The 20,583-nt window shown below is 44.4% G+C and overlaps 1 protein-coding gene across 1 annotated transcript; it reads right to left on the bottom strand.

The window, feature by feature from the left end:
• Positions 1 to 870: 870 nt before the first annotated feature.
• LOC141050248 (vitelline membrane outer layer protein 1-like) lies at positions 871 to 18,801 on the bottom strand. The gene is made up of 3 exons (XM_073547120.1): positions 18,236 to 18,801; positions 6,405 to 6,529; positions 871 to 1,511 (listed from the first exon to the last, which is right to left on the bottom strand). The coding sequence occupies exons 1-3, from the start codon at positions 18,608 to 18,610 to the stop codon at positions 1,217 to 1,219; spliced, it is 795 nt and encodes a 264-aa protein (XP_073403221.1). The 5' UTR covers positions 18,611 to 18,801; the 3' UTR covers positions 871 to 1,216.
• Between the last annotated feature and the right edge of the window lie 1,782 nt (positions 18,802 to 20,583).

Genomic DNA, 20,583 nt, shown 5'->3' on the forward strand with positions numbered 1-20,583 from the left:
AGCTTGAGACTTACTGCAGTAAATACATTGCCTCGATGTCGCACGTTGTAATTGTAACTGCCAAGAATATTGTCTGTGTGTCAGTGAAGACCCCAAGGTTTTGTGTCCAAGTGACTGTAACTGAAAAGAATATGTCTCTGAATTGTAAGCACAGTGCTGCCTGACATTCTCCTTGCACCATTTCATTATTTATTACCACTGATGCCTTAATGGTTTTCCAATCCCTGAGGTCATCTTATAGTGCTACTGTAACACCATCCTAAAGTGTCCCCAGCCAACAGCTTGGGAAAACTTAATATTTAAGGCACCTCCACCCTGTGGAAGATGCCTGTGCAACGTTTGTTCCTAACACTCTTGTTAGTTCTCAGGTCCCAGTGCTCATATTGCTGTAAACCTCCTGCCTATCAGTCATGCCCACCAGCCTGTCTATAAGCCGTGCCCACCTGCCTGACTATCAACCATGTCCATCTGCCAGTCTAACAGCCATGCCCACCAGTCTGTCTATCAGCTGTGCCCACCTGCATGTCTCTCATTTGGTCCTGCCTGCACCTGCAAGTGCCCATCTTTACATCAGCCAATACCGCCTGCACCCATGGTTCCTTTGTTCTCACAGCGCCTGCTTGCATCTACTTCCTTCGGGTCACCCCAGCTACCTGTTCCTAGGGGGTCAACTGCCATCTACCCAAGCTCAGTCCTGGAGTAGCACCTGGTCCACCTCCTTTGTCTCTCCTCAGATCGTGGTATTGTATGCTGCTGTGTATCTGAGCTTGGATTGAGTGAGGCCACTATTTACGCCCCTCCAGGCTTTCCTTGGCACAGCGGTTACACCACCCAGCCCGTTACAACCATAATGAATGAGAAGACCAAATGTGAGAGTTGTGAGGGTTTATATAATTCACTCTTATAAAATTTGTTGCACCTATAGGTAATATTCACATAGATTTCCAGCGGCCGCCAAAACAATCTAGAATCTAATGAGGTCAGTTAATGCTGCATGAAAGCAATTTTACTTCATCATTTTGTGCTACGATTGACTTACCCACTTATCTATTACACCTCAATCCTAAAGCAAATAATCAATCTTATGCAAACAAAAATCTGTAATGATAACAGTTTACTAAGTACAAACAGACTGAAGACTGTCAAAAATTATTTGGTGCCAAAAATTGCAGCACAAAATTTACTTCCACAGTTAATCCTTGCTCTCTAGCGTTATCTATTTCTTACAGCAGATAAACTGGACGTCATTGAGAGCCGTGTCATCTCCACTGCCTTGTGGGCGCTCCACCTTGGTCTTCATGCCACAAATTCCATCCATGCATTTTCCGCTCCACCGACCATAATCTCCCCAACTATGGCCAGCTCCCAACATGATCTCATAATCCGAGCACTGAAACATTAGGTTATTAGCAGCTGTATCATCAACACCTCTTCTTGGTGGCTCCACTTGCATGCTAAAGCTAATTAGATGTCCTACTGGACACCATAAGGTGGGACTCCACTCACCCCAGCTGCGAATAAAAGGAGAAATATTAATACAAGATTTAATGGATATGTTTTGAAATAATACTACTATTATGGACAAAAATAAAAAAAGGTATTGCAGTGAAGACAATGTACAAAAATATGACCACAATGTTACTGCTTCTACGTATAATAATATAAGTCCAGTAATACTGCCCCTATATACAAGAATATAACTACTATAATACTGCCCCTATATACAAGAATATAACTACTATAATACTGCCCCTATGTACAAGAATATATCTACTATAATACTGCCCCCTATGTACAAGAATATAACTACTATAATGCTGCCCCTATGTACAAGAATATAACTACTATAATACTGCCCCTATATACAAGAATATAACTACTATAATACTGCTCCTATGTACAAGAATATAACTACTATAATACTGCTCCTATGTACAAGAATATAACTACTATAATACTGCCCCTATATACAAGAATATAACTACTATAATACTGCCCCCTATGTACAAGAATATAACTACTATAATACTGCTCCTATGTACAAGAATATAACTACTATAATACTGCCCCTATGTACAAGAATATAACTACTATAATACGGCCCCTTATGTACAAGAATATAACTACTATAATACTGCCCAATATGTACAAGAATATAACTACTATAACACTGCCCCTATGTACAAGAATATAAATACTATAATACTGCCCCCTATGTACAAGAATATAACTACTATAATACTGCCCAATATGTACAAGAATATAACTACTATAACACTGCCCCTATGTACAAGAATATAAATACTATAATACTGCCCCCTATGTACAAGAATATAACTACTATAATACTGCCCCTATGTACAAGAATATAACTACTATAATACTGCTCCTATGTACAAGAATATAACTACTATAATACTGCCCCCTATGTACAAGAATATAACTACTATACTACTGTCCCCTATGTACAAGAATATAACTACTATAATACTACCCCCTATGTACAAGAATATAACTACTATAACACTGCCCCCTATGTACAAGAATATAACTACTATAACACTGCTCCTACTGTATGTACAAGAATATAACTACTATAATACTGTCCCCTATGTACAAGAATATAACTACTATAATACTGCCCCTATGTACAAGAATATAACTACTATAATACTGTCCCCTATGTACAAGAATATAACTACTATAATACTGCCCCCTATGTACAAGAATATAACTACTATAATACTGCCCCTATGTACAAGAATATAACTACTATAATACTGCTCCTATGTACAAGAATATAACTACTATAATACTGCCCCCTATGTACAAGAATATAGCTACTATAATACTGTCCCCTATGTACAAGAATATAACTACTATAATACTACCCCCTATGTACAAGAATATAACTACTATAACACTGCCCCCTATGTACAAGAATATAACTACTATAATACTGCTCCTATGTACAAGAATATAACTACTATAATACTGTCCCCTATGGACAAGAATATAACTACCATAATACTGCCCCTATGTACAAGAATATAACTACTATAATACTGCCCCTATGTACAAGAATATAACTACTATAATACTGTCTCCTATGTACAAGAATATAACTACTATAATACTGTCCCCTATGTACAAGAGTATAACTACTATAATACTGCCCCTATGTACAAGAATATAACTACTATAATACTGCCCCTATGTACAAGAATATAACTACTATAATACTGTCTCCTATGTACAAGAATATAACTACTATAATACTGCCCCCTATGTACAAGAATATAACTACTATAATACTGTCCCCTATGTACAAGAATATAACTACTATAATACTACCCCCTATGTACAAGAATATAACTACTATAACACTGCCCCCTATGTACAATAATATAACTACTGTAACACTGCTCCTACTGTATGTACAAGAATATAGCTACTATAATACTGTCCCCTATGTACAAGAATATAACTACTATAATATTGCCCCCTATGTACAAGAATATAACTACTATAATACTGTCCCCTATGTACAAGAATATAACTACTATAATACTGCCCCCTATGTACAAGAATATAACTACTATAATACTGCCCCTATGTACAAGAATATAACTACTATAATACTGCTCCTATGTACAAGAATATAACTACTATAATACTGCCCCCTATGTACAAGAATATAACTACTATAATACTGTCCCCTATGTACAAGAATATAACTACTATAATACTACCCCCTATGTACAAGAATATAACTACTATAACACTGCCCCCTATGTACAAGAATATAACTACTATAATACTGCTCCTATGTACAAGAATATAACTACTATAATACTGTCCCCTATGGACAAGAATATAACTACTATAATACTGCCCCTATGTACAAGAATATAACTACTATAATACTGCCCCTATGTACAAGAATATAACTACTGTAATACTGCCCCCTATGTACAAGAATATAACTACTATAATACTGCCCCTATGTACAAGAATATAACTACTATAATACTGTCCCCTATGTACAAGAATATAACTACTATAATACTGCCCCTATGTACAAGAATATAACTACTATAATACTGCCCCTATGTACAAGAATATAACTACTTAATACTGTCCCCTATGGACAAGAATATAACTACTATAATACTGCCCCTATGTACAAGAATATAACTACTATAATACTGCCCCTATGTACAAGAATATAACTACTATAATACTGTCTCCTATGTACAAGAATATAACTACTATAATACTGCCCCCTGTGTACAAGAATATAACTACTATAATACTGTCCCCTATGTACAAGAATATAACTACTATAATACTACCCCCTATGTACAAGAATATAACTACTATAACACTGCCCCCTATGTACAAAAATATAACTACTATAACACTGCTCCTACTGTATGTACAAGAATATAACTACTATAATACTGTCCCCTATGTACAAGAATATAACTACTATAATACTGCCCCCTATGTACAAGAATATAACTACTATAATACTGTCCCCTATGTACAAGAATATAACTACTATAATACTGCCCCCTATGTACAAGAATATAACTACTATAATACTGCCCCTATGTACAAGAATATAACTACTATAATACTGCTCCTATGTACAAGAATATAACTACTATAATACTGCCCCCTATGTACAAGAATATAACTACTATAATACTGTCCCCTATGGACAAGAATATAACTACTATAATACTACCCCCTATGTACAAGAATATAACTACTATAACACTGCCCCTATGTACAAGAATATAACTACTATAATACTGCTCCTATGTACAAGAATATAACTACTATAATACTGTCCCCTATGGACAAGAATATAACTACTATAATACTGCCCCTATGTACAAGAATATAACTACTATAATACTGCCCTATGTACAAGAATATAACTACTATAATACTGCCCCCTATGTACAAGAATATAACTACTGTAATACTGCCCCCTATGTACAAGAATATAACTACTATAATACTGCCCCCTATGTACAAGAATATAACTACTATAATACTGTCCCCTATGTACAAGAATATAACTACTATAATACTACCCCCTATGTACAAGAATATAACTACTATAACACTGCCCCCTATGTACAAGAATATAACTACTATAACACTGCTCCTATGTACAAGAATATAACTACCGTGTTTCCCCGAAAGTAAGACCCTGTCTTACATTAATTTTACCCCAAAAAGTCCCACCCTGTCTTACTTTCGGGGGAGGTCTTACATTAGCCGAAAAAAAATGACAATTTCTTTTTAACCAATAAATTAACATTTATTAACATGCTGTTATACCCCATAACAGTGCCATATCCCACTGCACACAGCCCCACACCCCATAACAGTGCCGTATCCCACTGCACACAGCCCCACACCCCATAACAGTGCCGTATCCCACTGCACACAGCCCCACACCCCATAACAGTGCCGTATCCCACTGCACACAGCCCCACACCCCATAACAGTGCCGTATCCCACTGCACACAGCCCCATACCTTATACAGTACATGTTTCCCTACTTGGTTTTTAAATGCTGGACGTTTTCCTCTGCGGTGCGGCTGTGGGTGCGGAAGGCCTGTGCTGCAGGGAACGCTGTGCCAATCAGCAGGGAAACAGCGGTGACGTGGGGCTGGGGCGGCCAATTACAGCCCGAGCTGCTGGACCAATCAGTGCTCGAGCCGGGGGCCGGCGGTGACGTGGGGAACAGGGGCGGCCAATGAGCTGTTGAGCTGGGCGGATTGCGGGGTTAACACGGCGAGTTAACCCCATGAGCGCTGGACCCGCCCAGCTGCACCTGAGGACACCTCTGGAGCCTGGGGACCCAATGGGGGACAGCGGCGGCCCAAAGGTAAGGGCCTTACATTTCACAGCGGCCCCAACCCTGCCTTACATTCGGGGGAGGCCTTACATTGAAGGACCCCCCCGTAACCCCCACCCTGTCTTACTTTCGGGGGGGGTCCTACTTTCGGGGAAACACGGTACTATAATACTGTCCCCTATGTACAAGAATATAACTACTATAATACTGCTCCTATGTACAACAATATAACTACTATAATACTGCCCCTATGTACAAGAATATAACTACTATAATACTGCTCCTATGAACAAGAATATAACTACTATAATACTGCTCCTATGAACAAGAATATAACTACTATAATACTGCTCCTATGTACAAGAATATAACTACTATAATACTGCTCCTATGAACAAGAATATAACTACTATAATGCTGCTCCTATGTACAACAATATAACTACTATAATACTGCCCCTATGTACAAGAATAAAGCTAATATAATATAACTACTATGTGACAATTTTATTTTATCTACTCACGGTCCTTCCGCTGACTTGATGATATATTCATCTTTTATGTTCGGGTGGATGTCTGTTTTATTTAAGCAGTGGAGACGTATTCCGTTTAGTCCTGTATCATCATCAGCTTTCTGCTTTATTTCCACCTAGGTCAGAAGATTGCCAAGGCTAAAAAAAAGGTCGTCTATAGCTTTATAGTGAAATTCACAACTTTTGCCATTAATTGAATGTCTTGACCATGAGTTCAGAACATGGTTTTGGGGATTATGCTGCTCATTCTAACTGTGAATCAAGAATCTCTAGAAAAAAAAACTGAGTCTTCCCTGAATTGGCAAATTTCTAGATTTTTCTCATATTTACGATATGTTGCATTGGACTGCGTACTCTACTGTCCATGTACATCCCTGTTTGTAAAACAGGTCCTGAGCTCTGATCTAACAAGGGGCTAAATCTGCGTGGAGTATTAATGAAAGCATAAAAAATGTATATTGGGTTGTAATTGGCCAACTCTAGGTTCAGGCAGATTGCATTTTTTGAAAATTCTTAGCAAATCTACAATAACGTCCATTGTGGCCATTCAATTCACAATGGCAGGCACGGTGCTGCTTAAGGATCGTGCCTCTGACTGTAGAGCCCCCATGGATTTGATGATAAGCGAACTCCGTGCAGTGCCTCCCCCTCCCACTACTCCCCCCCAAGTGATGCCATAATTAGGACGCCCCACTGACCAACGGAAAGAGAGGAAGGGGCGTCCGGCCACACCCTCAGCGGTTAAATTCAGGTGCTGGGGTGGGGGTCTTTCTCTTTCCTCTCCGGCTGATATCTAGGAGCTTTTGTTCCAGGAATCCCCTGAAGCCATGTCCGAGGAATTGATTGCGGCCCTGCGGCAGAGAGCAGCACAGGTGGGTGATTCGTGTATTATAGCCCTTTTATCTAAACTAGATGCGCACCCACCTGTGCCCTCTCCTGATCCCCTATTGCCGCAGGCCTCCCCTTTGTCTCCGGGGGCCCAATTCTCCCCTGGACCCCAGGCTTCTCTGTCACCAGCTCATCCAGCTCCAGCGCTGCCCTCGCAGCACACAGCCTCCTCATCCCTCCATGCCCCGACCTCACCTGTCTCCTCCGTTGGTCTTCTTCCCCCTGCGACGTCCTCTTCTCAGCAGCCACCCGGCTTATCTGGGGCTGCTCCTGCCTCCACTACAGCTGCTCCAGCCTCCTCCTCAGCAGTCCCGGCAAGACCTGGTAGGCGCTCTAAACGCTCATCGCGCCCACCGGAGCGTCTCCATGTCAGTGGAGGTGCCGGCCCTGGTCACCAACACCCCCGAACTGCTGCTGCTGCTCTGGGCCCCATTCTGGCCACTCGCGCCGCCTCAAGTAGGCAGCAGGCCCGGACTCCATTGTTAGGCTCCGGGCGTCTATCCAAGCCCATTGCCACGCCCACTTCCTCCACCAACGGTCCACCCATCTCACCACCCACCCCTTGTCTAGTGCAAAGCGGTGGGCGGAGTCGGTCTGAAGCTCTGCCCATTTCCACCCAGCGTCACCACAGAGACCCGACCAGCAGTACGCCCACCTCTATTATTTCAATAGGTGCCAGTCATCAGAGCCGGCCGCAGGCTCCGCCCACCCAGCATCACCACTGTTCCAGTGGCCGGCCCAGCACAGGCCCCACCACTACAATACCGAGGCCAGGGCAGCAGCTTCTAGAGGGCAGGCAGCAAAGCACTGAGCACAGATTAACCCTTTCCAGTAGCAGTAACATCCCACTACCAAGACTGGTCTCCCACGTCTTTCCTACGGGCACAGCTTTGCCGCCCATGCGGAAGGTCGGGAGTTCGGGTGGAAATAGCCATGGTGCTGCCGAGCGTGCTGTCCGGTCCAACCCGACCGTTCAGGACGCTCTGCAGCAAAACTTATGTGTAGCACAAAACACAGCACACTACACACCACCAACCCCCCCAATGTCACAAACACCTTCGTCGCACACTATTCCATTGGTGGTCAGTACGCCATCCCCCTCAAGACGCACATCACAGCCAGTGAACGCCTATAGTGATAGCAATAATAACTCCACACCACTTATTCGCGAACCTACCAACAACCTGCATACATCCAACCATCACGGATGTAGTCACATATGTCACAGATCCTCCACACCCTCCTCAGTGGATTCCCACCACCACCATTCTCGCTGTCTCTCTGTCTGTCGCTCTTTCCATTACAGGCGAAGGCGTAGCTCCAACAAGAGCCACCACAGGTCATGCTCCTCCAGATGGAGGTCACCTTCCACATCTGGACAGTCCGATGCATCCAAGGGGCACCGCAGCAGGCGTTCTTGGACATTCAGCTGTAGACGTCGCATGAAATCTCCACCCCACACCAGTTGCCGGAGGTGCATCGATGAACATCTTGCGACCTCCAGCCAGACCGTCATTCAGGAGGGGGCGCTGCCACGAGCTCATGACAGCCATCGGCTGCGGCGTGCTCCATCGTCATCATCAATCCGAAAAAAAGATCCATCTGTATCCATCATGGCCCAACATCATCAAATTTCTATCACTGAAGCAGGTTTTCAGCTACGTTCCATTGCCCAACAAATTTCCGGGCCATATCGGGCCGCCAGCCAGGAGTAGGATATCGCCAGGTTACCTCCTTCAAGTGGAGACACTCGATCGGCGACAGACAGTGGTGAGTCACGTATAAACAACACGCATAACAAAATACACAACACAGAAGAGAGCGACCTGGCATCTGCCATCAGGGTGCTAGTCAACCACTTGAATCAGCCCGGAGGTCAACCCGTCACCGGGAGCATACCTCAATCAGCTAGTCTATACAAAGACGCCTTTTTCTGCAGAATTAGTCCGCTAGGTACACACATCGAAGAAAAGAAAAGAAAGAGAAGATCTGGAATTATGAATATGTAGACATATGGTCACTCTTATCAGCGGACCAACAGTCAGTGGATAAGGAAAGGAGGACTGGCGAATGGTCATACGATAGAAATAGAGGTAAAATGGCGCATACAATGAACAACAGGCTACAGGCCTTCGCAGTCCTCGACTGTATTATGGGCCAAAAACATCCTGAACACTGCTCTGAGTTATTCATATACCAGGATTTAATATATAACTCCTATAAGTCTCATGGCGGTGTTGCTTGGAGGCGCTATGACGAGAAGTTCCGCAGGAGGCTAGCCCTGCAACCTGATCTAGGATGGGGTGTAAAAAAATGTTTGGCTACGACTAATGCTTACACAAAAAAAAAAACCCTTTTCATCAACGGCCACTAGTTTCTCAGCAGCCGCAGGCCAGAACTCTGTGGTCGTACGGAGACCAGGAGCCTGCTTGTTATACAATAATGGAAACTTGAGCAGCGCGAAACGGCCGTTGTCAGCCTTTCTTGCACTCCTTATGTCACTCCCCCGACTTGACATGTTCATGATATGTCAATAAATCAGTGAAACTTCCATCTCGATGAGTGCGACCTTTTCTCTTTGCATGGATTCCAAGGATTGACTGTTTCCAGGTCTGGCACCCGAGATTCCCAGCTGCTGGGCTTCTGTATGCCGCACATCATTTGAAGTCACACGGTAACAGTGGTGCCGTCCGCTTTTTATCTTGAGTTTTGTGACAATAATGGAAACTGTCACTTCCAGATGGCATGCAGATATAGACAAGACTGCTCAGCCTACGGAGGCGGACACCCTGCATCAAGGTGTACACGCCTCGCAAGTGGAACTGCTACGAGGCAAAACCCCGGTGAGCGTAGCCGCCATGGGCCCATGGCTAAGCCTTTATCCCAATAAAGAAGCTGCTCAGCAATTATACGACGGTTTTAAGTATGGTTTCTTCATCCCCTTTAAATTTAACCGAACACCAACTTCGGCAAAAAATCTAAAATCAGCTCGGGAGTTCCCGGAGATTTTACAGCAAAAAATCACAAAAGAGGTCGAACTAGGCAGGATGGCTGGCCCATTTCAATCATTACTATTTAAAAATTTCAGAATCTCGCCTTAAGGTATTGTGCCCAAAAAAAAGAACACGGTAAATATCGGCTAAATCACCTTTCCTACCCAAAAGGCGATTTGGTCAATAATGCTATACCCCCAGAAGACTCGTCGGTAACCTATGCTTCGTTTGACAGAGCAGTTGAGCTTGTGCGCGTGGCAGGGGACGGGGCCCTGCTGGCAAAAACCGACATCGAGTCAGCTTTCAGTCTATTACCGGTGCACCCTGAATGCTTTCACTTGCTGGGTTGTAAGGTTGACTAGCTTTTTTATTTCGACATGTGCCTACCAATGGGCTGCTCCATTTCCTGTCACTATTTCGAGCTTTTCAGTACCTTCTTAGACTGGGTAGTGCAGTCCGAAACAAGCAACAATCCATTACCTCGATGATTTTTTGTTCGTCGGACCTAGGGAATCCAAACTCTGTTCTTTTCTTCTTCAAAAGTTTAAATTTATTTCTAGGCGTTTCGGTTTCCCACTATCGCCGGAGAAAATGATAGGTCCGTGTAACGTTCTCCCTTTCCTCTGTATTGAAATAGACACAAATAAGATGATTTTTCGTTTACCGGCGGATAAATTGGAAAAAAACACTCCAAATAGTTAAAAGTTTCCTCGTTGAAAAGAGTCACCCTCCAGCAAACGCAGTCCTTACTAGGTTTACTCAACTTTGCTTGTCGAGTTATGCCAGTTGGCAGGGCTTTCTCACGCAGGTTATCATTAGCTACAAAGGGCATCGCCCAGCTGGGCCACCGAATCAGAATTAATCGCTCAATGAAAGCGGATTTGTCCATCTGGAAAACATTCTTGGAATCCTACAATGGGCATGCATGTGTCATGTCTCAGGAAACGCTAAACAGCGCCCTAGGTCTAATGGTGGGTGCGGATCTCACAAATGGTTTTTTGTCGCAATCTACTGCAACCAGTGGTGCAAAAGCAGATGGCCGGTCCCGTGGACCTCTGCCAACCGGGGCCGCAACCCCGTTTTGTGGGAGATATTTGCCATAGTTACATCAGTCGAACTATGGGGTGACAAACTAAAAAATGCTAATATCAGATTTGTAATCAAAAACCCAGGAAGTGCAAAATGTTTAAACAGCATGTCTTCCTCATCACCACCGATTCTTGCGCTGTTGCGCCGCCTTGCACTATTATGCCTTAGACACAACATCTGGTGCCGAGCCAGAGTGACGTCTACTGTGGATAATAAGATGGTTAACTCTCTGTTGTCTTCCGATTGGCAGGCATTCAAAGTCTTCCTTCCAAGCGCAGAACCAACGGGCCTACTGTGTCCTCCCTCCCTCTGGGACACAGTGGCCAATCACTGATGCCCTTGACCTGGCAGGTTTATGGTAAGGCATGGGAAGAGTGGTGCTCACTAATTAAAGGGAGGCCAGTCGATACATGTGATCAGGCGAGATGCGACGTGGTGGTAGAACTCCTGAACCAGCTCAAAAGTAGAGGCGCGTCGGGTACATTAGCGCAGCGTCATTTATCGGGAATAGCCTTTTTCTTTCAGCTAGTGGGATGGGCCGATGTAACTAAATATTTTTTCATAAAGCAAGCCGTTAAAGGCTGGAAAAGGCTCCAACCCAGTCAGGAATGTCGTCGCCCTGTTTCTTTAAGTCTGTTGCATGATATTATAACAATATCTAAAATGGTATGCAGGTCACAATACGAGTCAACCCTAATATCTGCAGCGTTTGCGATCGCATTTTTCGGGGCACTGCGAATTAGTGAACTAGTGCCGCATTCTAAAACAGCATCAGCAGGTGGGTTAATTAATGAGGATCTCTCAATATGCAGTGACGCTCTGCGCATTAGGGTGCGGAAATCAAAATGTAACCCCACCGGTAGGGGGTCGTGGGTCCTGGTCAAGGCTCTAGACGGCCCCATATGCCCGGTCAAAATAGTCAGACACTACGCAGCTATAAGGCACGAAAGTAGATTTTTCCTCTCACACACCGACGGGTCCCCACTTACTAAGTATCAATTTCACACAATTTTTAAGAAATGTATGCAAGCTGTCGGTGTGGACCCTAAAGAATACGGGACGCATTCTTTTAGAATCTGAGCGGCCACTGAAGCGGCTAGGGCCGGTGAAGCTGAAGTACAGAGATTGGGCCGTTGGAAATCCGCATGCTTTGCAAGAAACATAAGACCAGACCTGCTATAACACATCTTGTTTCTTACAGGAGGTCATAAGCCCGCAGTTTGGGTATTGGGACATTCTTTTACTTATTGGGTGTTTAAAGGAGCCGAGATACGCCCTGGTGGAAAGAATTTTTACTTCCCACAACTTGAGGTCAACTGGAGAGGCATCAGAGGGCTCCAGTGGGATCAGATCTTCCCGGAGTTGGCTAAAATTTCTAAAATGGCAAAAGGGCCGCTGATATTGGTGTTACATGCTGGTGGTAATGATTTGTGCAAGACAACAGGTGCGGAGCTCTTCACGACAATGAAATCTGACATAAAGCGGGTATGGTGGTGGTGTGGTCCGATATTATATCACGAACGGTCTGGCACGGAGTTAAAGACCTTAAGGCCATCGACAAGTCAAGGAGAAGGATAAGCGCAAAGATGGCAACGTTTGTCAAAGAAAACTACGGCATCGTGGTTCACCAACACAACCTGGAAGAAGACATCTCATCCCTCCTGAGATCGGACGGCGTTCATCTAACAGATATCGGGCTAGATATGTTTTTAACTAACTTGCAGGACGGGGTTGAACAGGCCTTAATGATGTTGTGTGTGGGTCAGAGTCCTGTGTAGGTCATACACATGATCCTCCGTGGTGGTTAGTGTAGAGGGGGGGCAAGGTTCGTAACCTCTCATCAGCCGACGTGCCCAGCGGTCGCGGGCTTACAGCTTTGAGTCCGTTGCGAATTGTACTTGTGGTGCCCCTGAGGCTCAGTCGCCACAGAGGTACTGCACCTTCTCCTAAGGTGTGGTGCCCCACCATCCTGGTAAGTTGGGAACACCTTTCCACACTCCAACACCTGCATCCCACACACAGGATAGTTCAGCAGGACCACATGGCAGCTTCAGGCTCAGAGGGTAGCAGAGCACCTTTCGTGGAACCTTGCTTCATAACACGAGATGTGCTGGGAGGTGGGTGGAGTTAGCTCTAAAAGATGGGGAAAGTGTAGAATTACAGGTCAGTCTGTCAGAAGGACCGATGAGGTCAGTCTGTTAAGAGGGCAGGCGGAGTAGGACAGAAAAGTCACTCTGTGAGGAGGGAGGATCCCTGGAAGAAGGGATGGAGGAAGGAGTGCTGCAGCTGCCTCAGTGATCTGAGCCAGCTGGCACGGGAAAGGAAGAGAAGGAGAAAGACGTAGAACTGTAACCTGCATTTCAATAAGAGAGAGAAAGACAAGTACGGAACGAAGGAGAACAGAACAGAGAGGAGACGTGGGTTGAGAGAGTACCCTGCCTATAGGTTGTATGGACACTTATGGTTCTGCAGCAGACACCGGTGGAGTAGGTTGCTGTAAATGCACTACTCCCATCAAAGACACAACAGCAACTGAATAGAGAGCCGGGATCCAGGAGGTCCCCGAGCAGGCTACAGCTGTCTGTCATACAAGTAGAGTTCTAGGAACATCTGACGAGAGGCATTCCAGGGTAACTAAATACTGGAGTGCTTCGCACTTAAAGGCGCATTGGAGGAGTCGTTCAGGAAAGGTACATGTTGGCGGAGTGTTGGAGAGGAGAGCCCTGACTTGCCCGGGAGGTTGATTGAGTCTCATCCCCAGAGGACACGGCACGAAGGCAGGCACCAGTGTGTACCACGAACTGTGAGTAAAGCGTTGAAACTGCAAGCCTGGTGTCCTCCATTCATTCGTGTACAGCATCTTCAGCACCGCGACATCTGGGCACCAACATCCACACTGCCCACACCTCTCCTCTAACAGCGCATCTACACTGCCCTGGGACTACAGCTCCACCTGTAGGGAGCTACACCATCTTTGCTGCACTATACCATCAGTCCCAGCGGATCTGCACGCAGCGTTGGCTTAACACCACACTTGCCAAACACCACAGGTGGCGTCACGAACTATCCATATAAGCCATTAAACAACCACCATTTTATTGGGCGCCCAGGACCACGGACCGGGTCACCACCGCCGCGACCCATCACCCTGACACTGGCACGGTACCGAGTACCCCAGAGAGGGCGACCCATACTTGCCTCTCTCTGCTTATTAATAAACTGTGACCGACCTGTTCAACCCATCCATGCTTGTCAGTGTTTTGTTATTACGGGATTGGTGGGAGGCGGGATGGCACTGCTTACAACACACAGGTCTCTGCAGTCTGGCAGGCACGGTACTGTTTAAGTATCGTGCCTCTGACTTAGAGCCCCCATGGATTTGATGATAAGCGAACTCCGTGCAGTGCCTCCCCCTCCCACTACTCCCCCCCCAGGTGATGCCATAATTAGGATGCCCCACTGACCAACGGAAAGAGAGGAAGGGGCGTCCAGCCACACCCTCAGGGGTTAAATTCAGGTGCTGGGGTGGGGGTCTTTCTCTTTCCTCTCCGGCTGATATCTAGGAGCTTTTGTCCCACCCTCCCTCCCTTATAGATTAGCAGATGTGCGGCGCAAATGTTGTTCAAAATTTATATTTAAAAAAAATATATATACAGTGGGGCAAAAAAGTATTTAGTCAGTCAGCAATAGTGCAAGTTCCACCACTTACAAAGATGAGAGGCGTCTGTAATTTACATCATAGGTAGACCTCAACTATGGGAGACAAACTGAGAAAAAAAAATCCAGAAAATCACATTGTCTGTTTTTTTTTCATTTTATTTGCATATTATGGTGGAAAATAAGTATTTGGTCAGAAACAAAATTTCATCTCAATACTTTGTGATATATCCTTTGTTGGCAATGACAGAGGTCAAACGTTTTCTGTAAGTCTTCACAAGGTTGCCACACACTGTTGTTGGTATGTTGGCCCATTCCTCCATGCAGATCTCCTCTAGAGCAGTGATGTTTTTGGCTTTTCGCTTGGCAACACGGACTTTCAACTCCCTCCAAAGGTTTTCTATAGGGTTGAGATCTGGAGACTGGCTAGGCCACTCCAGGACCTTGAAATGCTTCTTACGAAGCCACTCCTTTGTTGCCCTGGCGGTGTGCTTTGGATCATTGTCATGTTGAAAGACCCAGCCACGTTTCATCTGCAATGCCCTTGCTGATGGAAGGAGGTTTGCACTCAAAATCTCACGATACATGGCCCCATTCATTCTTTCATGTACCCGGATCAGTCGTCCTGGCCCCTTTGCAGAGAAACAGCCCCAAAGCATGATGTTTCCACCACCATGCTTTACAGTAGGTATGGTGTTTGATGGATGCAACTCAGTATTCTTTTTCCTCCAAACACGACAAGTTGTGTTTCTACCAAACAGTTCCAGTTTGGTTTCATCAGACCATAGGATATTCTCCCAAAACTCCTCTGGATCATCCAAATGCTCTCTAGCAAACTTCAGACGGGCCCGGACATGTACAGGCTTAAGCAGTGGGACACGTCTGGCACTGCAGGATCTGAGTCCATGGTGGCGTAGTGTGTTACTTATGGTAGGCCTTGTTACATTGGTCCCAGCTCTCTGCAGTTCATTCACTAGGTCCCCCCGTGTGGTTCTGGGATTTTTGCTCACCGTTCTTGTGATCATTCTGACCCCACGGGGTGGGATTTTGCGTGGAGCACCAGATCGAGGGAGATTATCAGTGGTCTTGTATGTCTTCCATTTTCTAATTATTGCTCCCACAGTTGATTTCTTCACTCCAAGCTGGTTGGCTATTGCAGATTCAGTCTTCCCAGCCTGGTGCAGGGCTACAATTTTGTTTCTGGTGTCCTTTGACAGCTCTTTGGTCTTCACCATAGTGGAGTTTGGAGTCAGACTGTTTGAGGGTGTGCACAGGTGTCTTTTTATACTGACAACAAGTTTAAACAGGTGCCATTACTACAGGTAATGAGTGGAGGAAAGAGGAGACTCTTAAAGAAGAAGTTACAGGTCTGTGACAGCCAGAAATCTTGATTGCTTGTTTCTGACCAAATACTTATTTTCCACCATAATATGCAAATAAAATGAAAAAAAAACAGACAATGTGATTTTCTGGATTTTTTTTTCTCCGTTTGTCTCCCATAGTTGAGGTCTACCTATGATGTAAATTACAGACGCCTCTCATCTTTTTAAGTGGTGGAACTTGCACTATTGCTGACTGACTAAATACTTTTTTGCCCCACTGTATATAATTGATTTTGTGCAAATTCATTATTCATGTTATCTTTTTATTCTGTCACAGCGGTTAGTGTAGAGGGGGGGCAAGGTTCGTAACCTCTCATCAGCCGACGTGCCCAGCGGTTGCGGGCTTACAGCTTTGAGTCCGTTGCGAATTGTACTTGCCTCACTCTGCTTATTAATAAACTGTGACTGACCTGTTCAACCCATCCATGCTTGTCGGTGTTTTGTTATTACGGGATTGGTGGGAGGCGGGAAGGCACTGCTTACGACACACAGGTCTCTGCAGTCTGGGTATTCAGGCACTGGTCCACAGCTTTTGTCTCATGTTGGATCTGCAGTGAAGTTCAGATATCTACTGACCTCAATACATGTTAGAAGTAGAACAATTGTTGGACGAATTTGACAACATTGGCCAACAATTTGATGTGTATGATGGCCTCCTGACTCTTCACTGACAGATGGTGTTGGGGAGAGAAGGCTCCAGCCTGTTGGATTTGCAACTGCAGATACATTTCTTCTCCAGAGTCTAAGCAAATGCCAAGAGACTCTGCCAACGGTTCTCTCATAAAGAACCCAGAAATGCTCAGTCGAGCTGAGCATTCTTGAGTGTGTTGGGGTGGAGGGAGATACCTGCCGTTTGGCCATCTAATGTGTATAGGGGTCTTCAGGCTTCAGAAACTTTACCAAGATACTACATTTTGGGTATAGTGCTGGAAAGCGCAAAGCTGTCTTTTACTCTTGGATGAAGATACCCAGAGAGGACCATCTTTGGAATGTTTTTTTTTTTTTGGTGTCACTCTCTTGGACCTTGTTGATGTTACATGTGTCTACGTAAGAATGGTTCAGATTATGGGTAATGTAAGGAAACTTCATCAAATTTGAATATAGGTAAGGGCAGACACATCTGTGTATTTTTCCGTGCCAAGAGCGTACAGTGTGGGTCAAAGTACACACCAGAGGGATGAAAGTACATCCACTACGTGTCTTGCTAATGTCCTGCCTCAACAGTCTATGATAGCCATGTAGGATGAAGGTGACAAGTGCTATCTATACTTTTTATTGGGATAAAAATGATGTTATATCTAGATTTGCACAGTAGAGTAATTTTATTCCCGCATCTAGAGATTTTAAGAAATGCTAAACAAACCAGTCCGTTAATTAGAAGAAAAGTGATTGGAACAGAGGAAAGCAGAAAATGGTGGCAAAGCAGTTGTGTCTACTAGAGTCCAGGACAGAGAAGTATTGAAGAAGTGAATGCGAAAATGATACACACATGTCATTGGCTGAGTAGTTGGAAATCCGGATATGACAAAACATAGAAATATATAGGAAATGTGTTAAAAAATAAATGATTTTAGGGTTTGGAACAAGAACATAAATTACGTAGTGCCTCGATTGGCGTAGAAACGCCCCATATGACTCCTGTGATAAGTAAAAGCAAGATAATATGATTATTGTTGTGTTCTTTCATATTCCCAAAAGTCATAAGAGATTTTAAGGGAAAAGCCAAAAAAAAAAGCACACAAAATCTCTTTCTAAAAAAAAATGCTGAACACTTTTCAGGGTTATTATCTATAAATACATCCCGGTCTCTTACCTTTAGAGAAAATCCTTTTGCATAAAAACCACAGGGACACCACTCCACGGGCCCCCATTCACCCCAAGTTCCCCCGTTAGGTATACCTATAACAACATAATCTCTGTCTCCAAATGCTCCCGAGATGCCTGAGAGCAGCAGGAATGAGCACAGGATGGAAAACATTCTTAACAGATGTTTCACGAGAGGCTCTTCTAGTTGTGGCTCCACCACCAGCTCTAGATGAACCGAAGTACCAGAGTCCAGAGGGGGAACATCAGGTAAAAGGTTCCTCCAGCATGTAGCAATTCTTTTAAATATTAAAACTCTTATCTCCAGCCAAGACCCCAGTAAAAGGCAAACAGGGAATGTTCTCTGGCATAGAAATAAAGTCATTACCCTCACACATCTAGAAAATCTATACCGCTGTATACAAGCTGTCTGCGGTCATCTCAGGTGACATGGCATTTCTGTTTTGTTAGGGGAAAAAAAATACTATAATAAAAAAAAGTAAGACCTTGGACAAATGTGGCAATCCTATCAGAGTTTAGTCATGAGATGTAACCTCCGTGGGAAGATCAGCCACCCGCACAGGAACCGAGCAGACGCCTGCCACAATATCTGCAAGGACTTTTCTGATGAGGATTTGGTGGCAGGGACAAAGGCTGTGGAGGAGGCAACTTTAATATTAGAGTCAATACTGACAAGGTCAGAGGTCCACCACTCACATGCTCATTTAACACCAGAGCAGCATCATTCAGAGGGTGGAGGTTGTCCTTCAGGACCCGCAGTCATTGGTAGCCACTAGTGATGAGCATGTATACTCGTTGCTCGGGTGAACTCCGAGTATTTTGGCGTGCTCTGAGATTTAGTTTTTATCGAAGTAGCTGCATGATTTACAGCTAATAGACAACCTGAATACATTTGGAGATTCCCTAACAAACAGGCATTGCACACATGTATTCAACCTGTCCAGCAGCCACAAATCATGCAGCTGCGTTGACACATACTAAATCTCCGAGCACGCCAAAATACTCAGAGGATACCCGAGCATGCTCGGGAAAACCCAAGCAACAAGTATACTCACTCATCACTAGTAGCCACCACTTCAGTATCATCACCATCCCTATCTGAAGAAAGTGAGATCATACAGGGCAAAAGGAGGAAAAAGAGCACTACTTATCCTAAACCTGAGATGGAATATGGCACTGGGCAAAGTGCCAGGAAAAAACTCCTGAGTGCTGTAGGTGTAATGATGGTGTCCAATAGGTTTGATGCTCTATCTGAGTCAAAAGGGGATTTTGAGTAAGAATTGAAAAGAATAGAGGCCGAATTTGACTGGGACGTAGAGGACCATCCCCTGCCAAAATGGAAGTCCTTCCCTTACCTGTTGACACGCAGATAGAATCTGCTATGGAGACCGATGGTAAACAAAGCAACTCTGACTCGGACGTTTAATGACAGCCCCTACTTATCTGCTCCTCTTATACTCTACTGTGATTGTGGGTTTTTCTTTAAAAATGACATCTAGTAATGTGAACAGCATTAAGGTGAGGAGGACGAGACATGCAATCAATGACTAGATATCTAGCTGCAGATGTCATCTTCCTGCAGGAGACACGACTGACGACTCAAGGGCTTATGAGGGATGCTAAGAGGGAATTCAGGATGGGTTCATCTTTATGGTCATTGGCTGTAGAGCCTTATGCGGGGGGTCACTATCCTGTTTAACACCAAGGATGTGACTGTACATACTGTATGTAACATTGTGCCGGGCAGTAGCCGTGGGTGAAGCGTTGTCTGCGGCACCCCGGCACGTTACGTGAAAGTGGATGTCCTGGCTGGGTGTGTGAACTTGTGCTTTGAGGGCATTACGCCATGCAGGTCACATGTAACCGATCTTGCTGGTTTGCCAGGGCCAGATTTTTCACAGCTCAATTAGGGAGACCCCCCCATTCAAAAATAAACTTTTTGCTGAACGGTAACTTGATAAGGGTTATATACAAGAGATAGCGGGTGTAAAGTCTTATGAATGTTTACAACTCAAAACATTTTCTACACAGTATCCTGCCTCTGTAGTATATTGCAGGGCTGTTTATGACCACTGTTTCCCCTACTTCAAAACACACCAGCTTTAACACCGCAGTTCTGATTACCAAGTGTCCTTTACTTATTCTGCATCCTTTTTCCACTGCTGTCGCAATTGAACTCCCAGGGCGGGACACTTTACTAGTCCCACATACTCACTCTGTTCTAGTTGCAATAAAAAGAGAGAAGAGCCAGCACTGCCAGTGGTCAGAACGCATAACATGAGGTGCATATGCACATATCTTACTGCATTCAAAATGAGACATTTAGCAAAATATTGA

This window comes from Dendrobates tinctorius, unplaced genomic scaffold, assembly GCF_039654945.1.
Source record: "Dendrobates tinctorius isolate UK_male_01 unplaced genomic scaffold, ASM3965494v1 ptg000151l, whole genome shotgun sequence".
Classification (NCBI taxonomy): domain Eukaryota; kingdom Metazoa; phylum Chordata; class Amphibia; order Anura; family Dendrobatidae; genus Dendrobates; species Dendrobates tinctorius.

Excerpts from the sequence above, each read along its gene's own strand:
- LOC141050248 (XM_073547120.1), bottom strand. The coding sequence starts at position 18,610 with ATGACTTTATTTCTATGCCAGAGAACATTCCCTGTTTGCCTTTTACTG. Across the intron at positions 6,530-18,235 it reads CAAAAGGATTTTCTCTAAAG|GTGGAAATAAAGCAGAAAGC; the intron begins GTAAGAGACCGG and ends CTTCTGACCTAG. Across the intron at positions 1,512-6,404 it reads ATCAAGTCAGCGGAAGGACC|CTGGGGTGAGTGGAGTCCCA; the intron begins GTGAGTAGATAA and ends TTTTATTCGCAG.